Below are 15,063 nucleotides of genomic sequence, written 5' to 3'. Positions count from 1 at the left end.
TGTGTGTGTTCGTGGCTCTACTCGTTTTATATGGGCTAGATTAATTGTCTATGCAAAGCTCCCTTGTACTTCTGTGATGTGTATAATTAATTCAGTTCAAATAAGTTCATTCCAATTTTATTTGATTCTACCTCAACCTTCCGTCTTACAACTTATGGACTTAATACAAGAGCACGAGTTGCATTCAGTGATACTGAAACTGTGTCTATTGTGTATACTTGTGATTAATTCCTGTGAATATATCTGACATATTAAAAACCGTTTATCATGTTGTATGTCTTGTTTCATGCTTACTATGAAGACTGGTATGGAGGAAGGTAAGGTAACATTAATAAACTTGTGAATCTTATACATTTTTTCACGTGTTTCATTTTAAACCATTTATATGTGGACATTGTATAAACCATCACCAAATTCCTTAGTCTATGACTGGTTACATAATCTCACAGAGTAAATATATTATACTACAATATCAAAAGAAAACGTAAAAGCATCCATTTTATTCAAATGTCTGATCCATTATAGTTTTGATTGGGGGATTGCCACAGGTATCTCGCTTTGATGTTGTCTTTGATCCACTTGCTCAACTCCTGTTTGTGCGCTCCTGTAAGGTCTGATGGACTCAGAGTGCACGGACCACCCCTCACTGCGGTACGGTAGTGAGGGATAAATATATCCCCCTCCTTCCCCTCCTCCTCCTCCTCTCGTTGAGTCCGCAACATCCTGACTGGCCGAGGCTGGTGATCGCAGGCAGCAGCAAAGCCCCTACAAGACGGATGAATTAGACCAAAAAAAAACTGCTGCAACCACCCCTGTTTCTTTTATTATACTGAAGAGTCTGGCTGTAAACACTGCCGCCCTCTTTGTGACAGTGTGAAGCGGATACCAGGTTAGTGAAATAAAGTCTTCTATTTGTGCATAGGGGTAAAGTGCAATTGCAGAGTTAATAGAATAGAAAAAGGTCCGCGCATTGTTTTCAGCTCTATATCAGCAAGGAGCAGCGAGACAGTGAAGCTGGATTTGTATTCAGGACGCTGTGCTCAGCTTCTTCTTGCCCATGGTTACATCTTGGCATGGGAAGAACTTGTTTGTTCAACTCCTTTAACTTTACCACACACGCACACACACACACACACGCGCGCGCGCGCACACACATACACACAACGCGCGCGCGCACACATACACACACACCACAAACAAACAATTGTCCAATACACTGGAACCTGTCTGTCTATTTGTTTTCTCACTATCATGCACCATTCTTGGTCAGTCCCATTCAGTTCTAATTATTCTGTGGAGTGAGACCCCCTGCGCCTCTCCAGATCACATAGCACTGCAGCTGCCCTGCTCTGTACAGCACACCAAGTGCAAGAGCTATAATAGGAAGGAGAGGTAGGGTTGCGCAGCTGACGGTGCTGATTCCGAGGAGCAGGGGCTCTGCAGTCCTATTTCAGTCACCGACTGCATGGATCCTAAAGGCTTAATAGTAGAATGTCACCTCTTTAAAACACCTTGTTCTGTGTCTGACAAGAAGAACCTGTGCTGATAGATGCCGGCACAAGGAGTGTTAGAGTTATTCACCATGATGATTTTCTTTAGACTGGGCTATCATGTAAATCATATGGTAGAGAGAATCGACATGCTGACGACTTCACACAACAACCTACACTAATAGGGAGGCTATATATATATATATATATAGCTATGAATTCATATAGACCATTTTGTGTTCTGTTCTTTGGGTTACGCAAACCTTACATTTTTAAGCATATTAAGACAAGGCTGTCTCAGTATACTGAGGTCTCAGGCCTAAAACATAACAAGTGTATTCAGAATAATCAGCAGCATATGAAAATCTCTGGTTCAATAAACCTTGGTAAACTCCTTTATAAAATGTTCTTAATCTGTCTGTCTTCATTCATACTCTTAGTGTTTGCCTTCAGTCAGTTCTCATGTTGTGTGATTGCTTTTCAACCCGTCAGGCTACCGGTGTGCGGATTCACCATGGGGATCAAGGCTGCCCTCCCCAGATATGAGCTGTATCTGTACACAGCTGTACTCGGCGTGGCCTTGATATGGGCAGGCAGTTGGATATTTGACGCTTCGAGCGGTGAGTGGACGACGATGTGTCAAGAGCTGTCCGAAGCACATACACACTGTCAGTGTAGCTCTTAAAGATCAATAACACTGCCAGAGATTTACAGACATCCACTGAAATCCTTTTATATTGAACTAAGTGTGAGTGGAGAGTTTTTGAGCATCTGGTCCAAAAACTGTTCCAACTTTACGAGTTCAAAAAACAACCCAGTTAACGACATCAATTAGAATTATTGTTTTTAAGTGAAAACATGAATTTATTATTAAAATCTTCATTAAAAATAATAAGTCCTCTGCTTAAAAAATGCTCCATTTTACGCAAATCTCCCTTGAGGAATTCCTGCATGTATCTATTAATATCGAGACAATTTCAAGATGTTCCAGTTACTTTCTAATTATTCTCCTGATGGAGATATTTCTGTTTAAGGATCGGTTACACAGAGCCAAACTAATTCCCAAAACCTTTGATCCTGAAATAAAATCAAGTAAATCTTTCAGGGACAGTGCATATTACTAGCAACACTATGAATATGCCAGAGTTGGCTAAGAGATTAATGTTCATCTGTGGTGTCTGAAGGGATGAAAAGGCGATAGAGTTGGCAGCTTATAATGAAATAACAAATAAGTTACATGTTTAAACAGTTATCATGATGATCAATTAAGTAAAATATAGAGATATATTAGCAGAAAACAAACATGGGCAGCATTAGAAGCAAAGCAAACAATAATGAGTCATCAACACAAAACAAACACAATAACCAGCAAGGACAGACACAATGTAAATTACAAACCAGCTTTCCAAAACAAATATGAATAAAAGCATTTTAAATACGGTCCAATTACTTTCTGCTTGTCCTCCTGAGTGAACTATTTCAGTTTAAGAATAATTTACACAGAGCCAAACAGATCCTGATACACTTCATCCTGAAAAAATGCCAAATGTTTGCCTGTATTAAGACTAAAATACTCAAACTAGCCTCTTCACACACTGATCTGAATGGACTCAGTGTAATCTGGTGAGTGGTACTGTCTGTCACAGCCTGTGCTGTCAGATCGGCCAGGACAGAATCATGTCAGTCCTGATTCTGTTTCCTCTCCATGTCTTGAAATGGTCATTTAAGGCTGTGGGCATTATTACAGCTCAGGTCTGCACGCTTCAGTAGCACTGTCTACTGGTAATAGAAGTCTGGCCGTGTTCCCAGAAGTAAAAGGCTTTCCCTGACCCACCCTCACATTTTGATAACCCTTTTCATGTCCATTAGTGTAATCAGGCATAGCTGGAGGAGCTGCTGTGAGACCGGATGTCAGTCACATATGTTGCTGCGCTTTGAATGTCTCAGCAGCACTGTCATGATTGTAATTATTATCATGACCATTTTTGATTCGTATTTTTATTTTTAAAATAATTTCTACGTTAGATTTTGGTTCAGGTTTACACAGTGAACTAATCTCCTACAGCCAGATTATGACTGTGTGAATGAAGAAGTCAGCTTCAAAAATAGAAAGCTCTGCAACAAGTACATTATGTAATATTTGATATCATCAAATGGATGGAATGTCCCCTGGTTCAAACTAGGGGTCGGGACGCCCTGGGATGTCACAAGACACAGAAAGAGGGTTGCAAGAGGATTTCCAGGAACCAAATACAATTTTAAAACAAATTTCAATATCATATTTTACACATAATTGTTCCAAAAGCTAAAAAAAACCCTGTCTTAAATTCAAAATAAAACCATGAAAATAATCATCAGCCGACTGATTTTTTTGTCTCCACATGACTCCTGAGTTGATCATGACAGATTAGTTGCAGCAGGTTGCATTTCAGCAGGAAAACATTGCAACATGTGCACATCTTGTGAAGTCGCTCAAATCAACATGCTTTGAGGGTCACATGTCTCTGGCACGATTATTTTAGGGGTCGGAGTTGAAAAGTTTGGGAACCTCTGATCTAGAAGCTTCGCCATACACTATATCATGAGTTGAAATCTTTATGCCATATCGATTAAACTGTATTTCCAGTGAACAATTTATTATTTACTGTTTGCTGATTATCCATTTGTTCTTCTTTCTTCAGAGAATATAAACAGAAAGGCTTTCAAAGAAAGTGTGAAACCAGGATGGCATTACTTTGGCAGGAAAATGGTACATTGCCCATATTTATTTCTTTGTGTTTTACTGATGCAAAATGTCTAAACAGAGCACTTGTGTGTCTTAATAAGGCATCTTCCTTTCCAACAGGATGTGGCGGACTTTGAATGGATGATGTGGTTCTCTACATTCCGCAATCATATCCTTTTCGCTCTCATCGGTCATGTGATCTTTGCCAAGATATTCACCCTGATAGCTCCAAAGGTGCGTGCATGTGTGTGCTGTAGAGGCAGAAAGAGTCTGTGTGAATTTCAGTGAGATATAGAGCTGCATTGTGACTACATACAGGTATAACTGCATGTCTCTTTGGTAAATTCATGTACATAAAAATGTTTTTAAATGAATGTGTTTGCACTTGTGAATGAACTCAGGCTCTTCTCATTTTATAAGTGTCAATGCAAAGCTACCTTATATGGATGTGATCTGTATAATCAATCCAGGTCAATTAAATTGAATGCAATTTTATTTTAGTCCACTAAATGCATATTTAGTAATATGTCTACCTCAACCTCTTTATCTAATACATTTTATGCATGAGCATGACTTGCATTCAGTTAGATTGTGACTGTGTCTATTGTGTGTACTCATGATTCTTTCCTGTGTATATTGTGACATATTTAAAACAGTTTATTATGTTTTAAACATGTTTTCTGTCTTGTTTCATGCTGACAATGCAGATTGATATAGATGGATGTAAGGTAACATTAATAAACTTGTGTATCTTATAACATTTGTCACGTGTTTCATTTTAAACCATTTATATGTGGACATTTTATTCGTTGTTCTTCACATCACAATTTAATCTTTCCATCCTAAAGTGTATCCATTATTGTTCAACAGTGTTGTTGTACTAACATCATGTGTGTTGCATTAAATAATGAACAGTACAAACATCTTGTCACTGTGTCACACTGATGGTGGCCCCTCTTTACCCACAGCACAGATCCTTGATATTTGGTGTGTATGGTGGTTTGGCAGTCCTGGTGACGATGGGCTGGACCTTCATGGCTCTGGTTCTGTCTCACTGCATCATCCTCTACAGTGTTGCTCTGGTCAAGAGGAAATGGTTGTGCTTGGGAGCCGGCCTCACCACACTGGCCTCCATCAAGTTGGAGCCTTATAACTCCTTTCAGGTGAGAGCATGGGTCCTGGTTCAAACCTCAAGTCAGGAGTTAGGTTGTTCCTTATTTCTTTCTTTATTAGGATCCCTATTAGCATCAGCATAATAATAATTCTTTAAAAAATTCATAACTCTCTTTCCCCTTTTCCTTCACACGGTTAAGTACTAATTATTAACAAAAATGTACATCTAAGTTCTAAGTTAATTTTTTTAACCCATCCTACAAAATGCCCACATTAAATTAAATTCCAAGAAAACATGGCTATTATATTTCAAATTTCACCCTAATCCATATATTATCCTTTTCCAGTTTACACAAAGACACAAGTCAATTACTGTTCCAGAGTTATTTGGAGATGCTGTTTTAACTAATTTGAACTACTCTTTAATACTTTCCTGAACAATATGCATTAAATGAATTCACTCTTACCATGGCTCTGAAACCCTAACCCTTCTATCTGTAGCATATCATGTTTGATAGTTGTGTTGAACAAACTGTGAGAGTAACCTTTTATATACTATGTTTGGTGATCGTGTCACAAGTACATTTCTAATTGATTTCAACAAGGCATAGGTAAATCTCTCACTAACAGTTAGCGAACTCAAACTCTCATGCATATCCATTACATTAGTTCTATAAGAGCACTGTAGAGCACATAGTGCTGCTTTATTTTGTGCTACTTGTAATTTCTTTATCTTTTTCATTGAGTCACTGGAACAAATCATGGAACAGTTATCAAGCTGTGACAGAAATAAAGCATTTAGATGTTTTGTGGCATAACCTTTGAGACTCTTCTGACACACCTCTTCCCATTTTGCTCACAACTTTATCAATCCGTTTCGGCCATGATAATTTATGTAAAAAACAGATAATCAGAATAATTCTGACTCCTCCTGTAGGAAACCTTGGTGACTGGTTCCTTTGACCTGCAAGACATCCTGTTCTATGGAGGCTGCGGCTTCAGCATCATGCGCTGTATGAGCTTTGCTTTAGAGAACTGCGATAAGAAGGATGGCAGCTACACGTTCTGCGACCTCCTGAAATACAACTTCTACCTCCCCTTCTTCTTCTTCGGACCCATCATGACCTTCGACAGGTATCATGCCCAGGTGAGGCTGTGAAGATTCAACTAGATGTGGTGACTGCCAAATTAGTGAAAGTGAAAAGTGAACAGCCTTTCTCAACAGTTATGAGGTTATCACATTGCATGAGACAGCTCATGTAACACTCACATGCTGTGTCACTTTTACAGCTGACAGAAATATGTATGTAAGCTGATGTGTTTATACATGTAACTCAATTTGAAAGCCAGAGACAGAAAACCAAGACAAAGTATTACTACTATTTTTACTGCTGCAGTTCATACCTAAAAAAAACCTTCAACATATGTTAGTTTTGAGAAAATATCACTATAACATATAACACACTGCGACAAACCTATACATCTTAAAAACAAAGATGGCTAAATGTGTTTCATTCCACAGGCCAACAACACCCAGCTGACCCGCAAAGACAGGGAGATGTGGAACATCACCACCAAGGCTGTGTTGCACCTGGGAGTTATTCTGGTGGTGGACGTCTTCTTCCACTATCTTTACATCCTGACCATCCCCAACGACATGAAGCTGGTCACCAAGCTGTCTGACTGGTGTCTGGGTGAGTTCATGGTGTAGCTGCCACTGATGCTTCAATCAGTCTTTTTTTAAATGCTGAGAGTTGACTGATGTCAATTGAATGTTGACCCTTGAATTGGATTTCAGTGTGAAAGTGACTCACAGAAAGCACTGAGACCATGATGGAGACTAAAACTCTTCATAGAAATGAAGCTATCTTCTCTTTTAGACACCTACTTAAGGTTGAATGAATCTTTGGAGTAGTTTCTTTTATTTAAATATATAAATAAAAATGCAAAGACAATGTCGTTTTATTACAGGCTGTATACGTGTAGCTGTGGTCAGTGTTTGTTATCATTATTGTAATCACTGACATTAAGTATTTACTCATTTTCACTCCAAGCATCACAGTTTCTCTAGTTTTTTCAACCTGACTGATTTGGATATTTGGGGGCTTGTACCGATACTGATGATAGGGAGTGAAACATTTCCAATACAGATATATCAGCTCTGTATGTTAAAATATGTATTGGCAATGATTCCTAAGATCTCATTATCAAACCCGTGATAAATAAATGTAATAGAGGCTTAATATTTGACAGTTAACCATAAGCTTGAATATATATATATAACTATAAATAAAAAGAAAACACAGATACAACCAAATATAGAGAATTTTGTCTGCATGGTTATTTAAAATAAAAATAAAAAGTTTTCATATCAGCAAACATATCACCAATACAAATCTGGATGTGAAAGACTCCGATTGTCGAATATATAGATCAGGCTGTCAGTGTAAATTAACTAGCATTAATTTACCTTTAGTTAAAATTACCTTAAATGTGTTTTTGCAGCTGGCCTGGCTTATTCCAACTTGGTGTATGACTGGGTGAAAGCGGCTGCGATGTTTGGTGTCATCAACACTGTGGCTACACTGGACCACCTGGACCCTCCTCAGCCCCCGAAGTGTCTGACCATGCTCTATGTCTTCAGTGAGACGTACGTGCGGCCTCCACTCGTCGTGTGCAATCTTTATAATTCACCGTGTAACTTCTCTGTTTACGTGCAAAAAGATTTATATGGGAAATCTCTGTCTGTTTCAGGCACTTTGACAGAGGCATCAACGACTGGCTGTGCAAGTGAGTGTTTGGCTCTAAATTCATGGGTTTAAATGACAGATGACGCTATATAAGAGGATTTGATATTAAACGTGAGCTGAAACATTGCAGGTATGTTTATGACTACATTGGTGGGGATCATAACAAAATCTTCAAAGAACTCTTAGCAACCTTCTGCACCTTCGCTATCACCACCTTGTGGCTGGGTCCATGTCAGCTGGTTTACATCTGGTCCTTTTTCAACTGCTTTGGCCTCAACTTTGAGCTGTGGGTCGCCAAGCTCTTCTCCCTTCCACCATTTTCTACCATTGAGGTGAGCAAAATGAAGGATACTAGAGTAGGGAACAAGTAGACACATATTACTTTGTGGCATTAAGTTTTACACAAGATCTCTGCATGTGTTACTGTTTCTTCTGTTTCTAGGGTATTATGGGTGAGGCTATGTCACGCAGGATCCGTGGTGTGTTCAACGCTGCCAACTTCTGGACCATCATCCTCTACAACATTCTCTCCCTCAACAGTTTGGAGTTTGCCAAACTGGTGGGCAGGAGACTGATTTTCAAAGGTAGGGGACAACAAGGGCATATTATATAAAATAAAACTTAGGCTTCTCTGTCACTTGCAGTAAGAGCGAGGACAACACAGACTGACATCAAAAGCAATGGTATCTCAAGGGGCGCCATCCTCAATGGATCATATGACTTGAGCGTCCTCTTTGTTGCTTTCTTTCAAAGAGAATGAAAGGCTCCTAACAAGCGAGCACTGAGAAATGGAGAGGTTCGCTCACAGGATTATCTGCAGCTGAACATCGACTCATGACACAGCACAAAGACAGCTGCATTCCTGTGAAGTCATACCTTAAACCTCTTATTTTTTCACATCTCCTACCGCTCTCTTTTCCAGGTTTCCCTCTGTCCACCGTCTCTGTGTTGCTTGTGACCTACTGCGGCGTGCAGCTGGTGAAGGAGAGGGAGCGACAGCAGGCCCTGCAGGACGAAGCCGAGGTGGCAAAGGCAGTCAATGGCGTCAAAGAGAAAGCAGAGTAGACGGACGAGAGAACCCAGAGTTTCACAGACTTGGTCAACAGCCCCCTCACATTCTTCCATCCTTGGCCTTGTGTACTGTAACTTAAACAGACAGTAACAGCCGGTCAGCACCTACTTTGGTCACAAGCGTGCGTTTCATGCTTTAGTTCGTCAGAAGAGAGGCAAAGTTTCTAACTGTGAAATATCTTATAAGTGCACTTGCTGTAGATAGTCGTCACGTCCTCTGGCACAAACCCACCAAAGGTGCATTTTGCATTTTATCCAAACAAAGGATTGTTGAGCAAATGACAGGCCTTTTTTCTCAAATTTAGACATCATTCTTTTTTTTTAAATCCTCTTCAACATGATTATTTTTAGTCAGATGGTTTCTCAGTTTTCCATTAGATCCCTTAGATCCTAATCCTCATAATATTTAACCACACTTAAAGGGTTAAAAACTTGAACAAACTTGACACCCTGGTATCATGAATGAGTGCAATGCAGAAAATAAAAGGGTGCTGTGGAGACCATCCACATTGTTTGCAGTTGAATGTAAAGTATATTTGCTCTTCTGTCACTAAAGCAAAAATACAACCACGGTGTGTGGGATAGTCCATTTTAACGTTTAGAATGTATCAAAGTTCTCACTGCATTGAAAAAACAAATGTAGTTCAAAATTATCCAGAGAACAACAGTTTACATATCATCTACAGGAGAATAGAGAGTGTGTGTGTGTGTGACATGTCAGGATTTGTATTCTCACATGATCCAGGTCATCAGTTCACATATGAAAGACAACAGGTCCAGCCGGGAACATGGGTCAGGCTCATTCTGCCTGTAATTCAAACTTGCTCAGTGTCCTCAGAGCAGGGGTTCACGGGGAATGAGTTCATGCAGATAGTAAAACCTTTTCTCATTGTAGGGTTTTTAATTAAATAATGGTTATTTCAAATGTTTGACTTGGAATAAAGTTTTGTTTTTAATCCAGAAGTGACACTTCTCGTGTGATATTTTTGGCACTGTATGTAAAGGAAATTTAAATGTATGTATTGATATTCACTTGGATAGCTACTGCATTAAAACATTTCACAATTAAACATTTTTAAATAGATGCAATTGCTTCAATTAGAACTTGATGAAGAGTTCTGATAGTGAGACATTATCATCTATCACCACAAGATGGCCCAGTTTGACCAAAGCTGATCAATGGCTGCGCTCAATACCGATGTGATGACATTATGATAATTAAAAACATATTAGATGACCAACAACCCACACATGAGTTTTCATTTGATAAAACTTTGAATTGCTAAAGGAAAAAAATAAACATTGATCAGGGAATAATTCACAATTTTGCATGATCTTAATTAGACTTATCATGGTCTTCAACTAAACTAAATAAATCGTAGAAACAGAAACCTCAAGTACGATAGCAATGAGAGAGAATAAATATCTAAAAATAAAAGTAAAAAAAAGTATAAAACATATGAACAATATGTAAATTGCAGATTGTGCAGATGCCATATCAAGGGTTTGTCCATGACATCTATTATTTTCAGGTGGTAGGTGTCAGTGTTTGTTATCTCTGGATCTATGAGTGAAAAGTTATATAACTGACTCATGTAACTTGATTTTTTTTTGGTAACATTTTAACTATTTATATAACCATACAGTTTATCAGTCAGTGTTCATTTTCTACTTTACTCTTTTGGCGACAATCATTTAAATTGGACTGTTTTTGATACATACTAAATTTAAAGGGAAAGGAACAACTGTGGAAAGCTGCCATAACTGTAGCCTATATGGTGCCTGTGTCAAGTAATACAGTATATAATGATAATGATAATAATAACAACAATATTATTAATAATAACAATAACAATAACAATAACACCAATAATAATAATAACAACAATAATAATACATTTTATTTCACAGCACCTTTTTTGACACCTAAGGACAATATATAACAAATAAACACACAAATAATTAAAGCGGAGACAGAAAACACCACATACAAAGCAAAACGTGTGAACTTAAAAGTGACCTAAGGTTGAAATCTGATCATCTGATCGATTGTGTTTTGAGTTCAAAAGTATTTTTTTTTTGTTTGTAACCTAAGTATGATTAAGTAGTTTAGTAGTTGAGTAGAAAAGTATAGTTAATTGTTGCTCCCGTGTTAACATGAGACTTTCCAAAGTCTGGGGAAGTTTATTAACCTGCTAATCTTTCAAGAACCAGAGTGATGAGTATAAAACAAGTATATAGAGAGTGTTGCATGGAAAATACAACTTGGTAATAGTGTGTCAAAATGTCAAAGTAATCAGATCCAGTGAGGCTTCCTGGTGAGTTGTTCCACTGGATTTAACATGCCGTCACCCCCGTGATTAGTCATTCAGCTGTTTGTGGGGGTCTGTGTGGCGTAGTCCACCAAAATGGATTCCTCAGCTTTGTGAGGGTCCTGTCTATAAATACCCGTGACTTACCGTGTGACTGACGGCCACAGACAGCTGCAGCCAGCAGCCTACCAACTCGTGGAGGCTATCCACAGTGATCTGAGCAGCCCCGTGACAGGCTGACAGTCCTGCTCTGTTGTGGGGAGTTGAGTAGGGTGCCCTCAAACCCAACCAGGTCCAGGCGACAGAACAAAATGGCAGCCACGACCATAGACCCAGTGGAGCAGCCTCGGATGTACCAACAGACCCTCCTTCAGGATGGACTGTGTGACCTGCTGGAAAATGACAAGTTTGTGGACTGTGTCCTTAAAATCCAGGACAAGGAGTTCCCCTGCCACCGCCTGGTTCTGGCAGCCAGCAGCCCCTTCTTCAAGGCCATGTTCCTGTCTGACCTGGAGGAGAGCAAGAAACGGGAGATTGTCCTCAAAGATGTGGAGCCAGTTGTTATGGGGATGATCCTGCGGTATTTATACACCTCTGACATTAGTCTGACAGAGCAGAATGTCCAGGATATCTTCATGGTGGCCAACATGTACCAGATCCCCTCCATCTTCTCCGTATGTGTCTCCTACCTACAAGAGAAGCTGGTGCTTGGAAACTGCTTGGCCATCTTCAGACTGGGGCTGCTGCTGGACTGTCCCCGGCTCACCGTCAGGGCTCAAGAGTTCATCTGTGAACGTTACCATGTCGTCATCAGGGACCAGGACTTCCTGCAGTTGGGTCCAAGTGAGCTGGCCATCATCATCACCTCAGACTCCCTCAATGTTGAGCGGGAGGAGCTGGTGTTTGAATCCCTGATGGACTGGGTAAAACATGATGAGACAAACCGGGTCAAGGACCTGCAAGAGCTGTTGCACTGCATCCGTTTTAGGCTTATACCTTTGGATTACTTCAAAGAGAAAGTTGAGTGCCACCAGTACATCCAGTTTAGCCAGGAGATCAAGAAGGAGCTGGATCTCGTCAAGGATGCTCACAGAGGGCATCTCCCAAAGCCCAGAAAGCCTAGCAGTGATGGGGCAAAGGGGGGAGAAGGAAGGGAGGATGAGGAGGAGGATGAGGAAGGGTATCTGCCGGGTATACTAAACAACAACCCACGCTTTGGGATGTTTGAGATGGAACTGATAGTCATGATCAACAACACAGGGACTGTGGGCTACGACCCAGTAGGGAACGAATGCTTTGTGGTGTCAGAATCAACAGATATTCCCAAAAACCACTGCAGCCTGGTGACCAAGCAGAACCAGGTGTTTGTTGTCGGAGGACTCCTCTACAACGAGGACGATAAAGACGAACCGTTCAGTTCTTACTTCCTGCAGGTAGAGTATCAATCCCAAAGTCCACCATTAACTCTGTGATCTGAAAGCAAGGCGCTTTTCTTCCAACTTCTTCTGCAGATTTCCTGTGTATTTCACTACTTATTCTCTTCATCCTCAGTTTGACCCGGTGAGTTCAGAGTGGTTAGGGATGCCCTCACAACCCAACCCTCGTTGCCTGTTTGGACTGACAGAAGCCGAGAACTCCATCTTTGTTGTGGGTGGGAGGGAATTGAAGGAAGGCGAGCACGCCCTGGATTCAGTCATGATCTATGACAGACAGTAAGTACAGTCCCACTCATTTCAATGTCTGATCAATTGGAAATATGCCATATTGATAATTAATCAAGTCCGTCTTGTCAGTCAAATAGTCAGTAATAGTTCATTTTTATGTATTTACATGCTTTTCTACACAGGTCATTCAAATGGGGTGAATCAGACCCTCTGCCTTATCAAGTATATGGCCACGGGACTGTATCACACAATGGTCTCGTCTACGTTATTGGAGGAAAGTCTGAAAGCAAGTATGTGGCAATGCTGATTGTATACTAAAATCTGATATTTTAGAGTTTAATCACACATCATTTAGTAAAAAAGAACATTGTTTGAAGTTCCCCATTCATTACTATACATACAGTTTATGATAGTATAAAACTTTACACAGTTTGGCCGATGGGCCCCGAAATTGGTTCCAATCTGATTCTATTATTCACTATGTAACAGTATAAATTTTGAAACTAAACCAACAAGCATGGTCCTTCTGTAAAGTTCAGGAATCACAATTGATAGATCAAAAAAGAAAAAGTAGAATTTTTGTCTTGTGTGTGGGTGAAGCTCCAGAAGTTTAAACTAAAATTGACTTAAGGTTTGCCCCTTTAACACACTGTATTGCATGTTTTTTTTGAGCAGGAAATGCCTGAGAAGAGTGTGCGTCTACAATCCAACAAAGTTTGAGTGGAAGGACCTGGCTCCCATTAAGACGGCCCGCTCTCTGTTCGGTATCACCATCCACAAAGAGCAGATTTACGTGTTGACGGGGGTCACAGATGCAGGCCTCACCTGCTCTGCGGAGGTCTATGACATCGCCACCAACAAGTGAGACAACAGTTTTTTATATGACCCACTTTATCTCATGGTTATGAGGTGCATCTGTCCACATTAGTGAAATGACTCACAGAGTGTGAACAGCAGATCATTAGGTCATAAAATCCCACTCACTGTCCTGCTCTGGGTATCATTCAGTTATATAGCAGTTTATTTAACACCATTATTGTCCTGTTGTATTCCAGGTGGTCTGAGTTTACAGAGTTCCCTCAGCAGCGCAGCTCTCTTAATCTAATCTCATCGGGAGGCTACCTGTTCGCGTTGGGGGGCTTCGCTATGATGCCCAGTGAAACCAGTGAGGAGCCCGTCCCAACAGAGATGACAGACATCTGGAGGTATTAGTCCACTACAGTAACACTGTAATTCAGTCAATGTATTTAACATTTACAAACACTATTTAAACATTCACATAAAACTGTCAAACCCGTGGAACTGCCTTTCCTTTAATTCAAGTCTAAGTTTCTGCCATGAAAAAATATATTTTTCTATGTAATTAACTGAAGTTCAATTTTCTATGCTTTTGCATTTCTTAAAATAGTATTGATGGTGCAATGACACAAAGGACCAAACACTAACACATGTATTTCTCCCACAGATATGATGAGCCAGACAAGTGCTGGAACGGCATTTTGCGAGAGGTGAGCTATGCAGAGGGATCCACGATTCTTCCAGTGCGTCTCAACACTCTGCGTCTCTCCAAGTTATAACTGAGTCCAACTGTCGCTGCCATTAATGATGTATGCATAGCTTTGAAGTGAATGAGTACACTCATTACGACCAGTATATTAGGGCACAGGAAATGTGGTCTCTGAAAATGAGAAAATGTTTTGAAATGAGCACTAAGTGGTTTTATCTGATGATTTGCAGCAGGGGGAGACAGATACAAGTCTAAGTACTGGAGGAGAAAGGAAAGTTAGAATATCATACCAAATTTCTTTTATAAAAAGCTGTTGATTTGTACATCTGTTTTTGTTATATTGTTTCCGAAATTGTCTTTAATATCCATTTGCTTTATTGAAGCCGAAATAAAGATACGTTGATTCTGTTGCTTTAACAGTGCAAAAGGTT

General features: G+C 39.9%; 2 protein-coding genes across 4 annotated transcripts; both read left to right on the top strand.

Moving 5' to 3' along the window:
* The first annotated feature begins 689 nt into the window (after window positions 1–689).
* On the top strand, window positions 690–10,112 carry hhatla (hedgehog acyltransferase like, a). Of its 3 annotated transcripts, XM_035170181.2 has the most exons (13): window positions 690–889; window positions 1,983–2,110; window positions 4,172–4,239; window positions 4,336–4,449; window positions 4,923–4,943; window positions 5,184–5,378; window positions 6,266–6,475; window positions 6,851–7,022; window positions 7,834–7,978; window positions 8,083–8,118; window positions 8,209–8,410; window positions 8,521–8,662; window positions 9,001–10,112. In XM_035170181.2, the coding sequence occupies exons 2-13, from the start codon at window positions 2,005–2,007 to the stop codon at window positions 9,141–9,143; spliced, it is 1,554 nt and encodes a 517-aa protein (XP_035026072.2). In that variant the 5' UTR covers window positions 690–889; window positions 1,983–2,004; the 3' UTR covers window positions 9,144–10,112. The 3 variants fall into 3 exon arrangements, with proteins under 3 accessions (XP_035026072.2, XP_035026073.1, XP_035026074.1); XM_035170182.2 differs by lacking the exon at window positions 4,923–4,943 and having other exon boundaries at window positions 692–889; XM_035170183.2 differs by lacking the exons at window positions 690–889; window positions 1,983–2,110; window positions 4,172–4,239; window positions 4,336–4,449 and having other exon boundaries at window positions 5,189–5,378.
* Window positions 10,113–11,621: 1,509 nt separating this feature from the next.
* LOC118117703 (kelch-like protein 40a) lies at window positions 11,622–15,049 on the top strand. The gene is made up of 6 exons (XM_035170180.2): window positions 11,622–12,894; window positions 13,013–13,173; window positions 13,308–13,415; window positions 13,801–13,986; window positions 14,181–14,330; window positions 14,591–15,049. The coding sequence occupies exons 1-6, from the start codon at window positions 11,773–11,775 to the stop codon at window positions 14,700–14,702; spliced, it is 1,839 nt and encodes a 612-aa protein (XP_035026071.2). The 5' UTR covers window positions 11,622–11,772; the 3' UTR covers window positions 14,703–15,049.
* Window positions 15,050–15,063: the final 14 nt, after the last annotated feature.

The sequence above is a fragment of the Hippoglossus stenolepis genome, chromosome 11 (genome assembly GCF_022539355.2).
Source record: "Hippoglossus stenolepis isolate QCI-W04-F060 chromosome 11, HSTE1.2, whole genome shotgun sequence".
Classification (NCBI taxonomy): Eukaryota; Metazoa; Chordata; class Actinopteri; order Pleuronectiformes; family Pleuronectidae; genus Hippoglossus; species Hippoglossus stenolepis.
The sequence above is the reverse complement of the archived record's forward strand: the minus strand, read 5'-3'. Positions and strand labels throughout refer to the sequence as shown.

Bases quoted from the DNA above. Each gene is read 5' to 3' on its own strand.
- hhatla (XM_035170181.2), top strand. From the start codon at position 2,005: ATGGGGATCAAGGCTGCCCTCCCCAGATATGAGCTGTATCTGTACACA. The intron at 8,119-8,208 runs GTGAGTGTTTGG...GAAACATTGCAG, and splicing joins ATCAACGACTGGCTGTGCAA to GTATGTTTATGACTACATTG. The intron at 8,411-8,520 runs GTGAGCAAAATG...TTCTGTTTCTAG, and splicing joins CACCATTTTCTACCATTGAG to GGTATTATGGGTGAGGCTAT.
- LOC118117703 (XM_035170180.2), top strand. From the start codon at position 11,773: ATGGCAGCCACGACCATAGACCCAGTGGAGCAGCCTCGGATGTACCAA. The intron at 13,987-14,180 runs GTGAGACAACAG...GTTGTATTCCAG, and splicing joins TATGACATCGCCACCAACAA to GTGGTCTGAGTTTACAGAGT. The intron at 14,331-14,590 runs GTATTAGTCCAC...TTTCTCCCACAG, and splicing joins GAGATGACAGACATCTGGAG to ATATGATGAGCCAGACAAGT.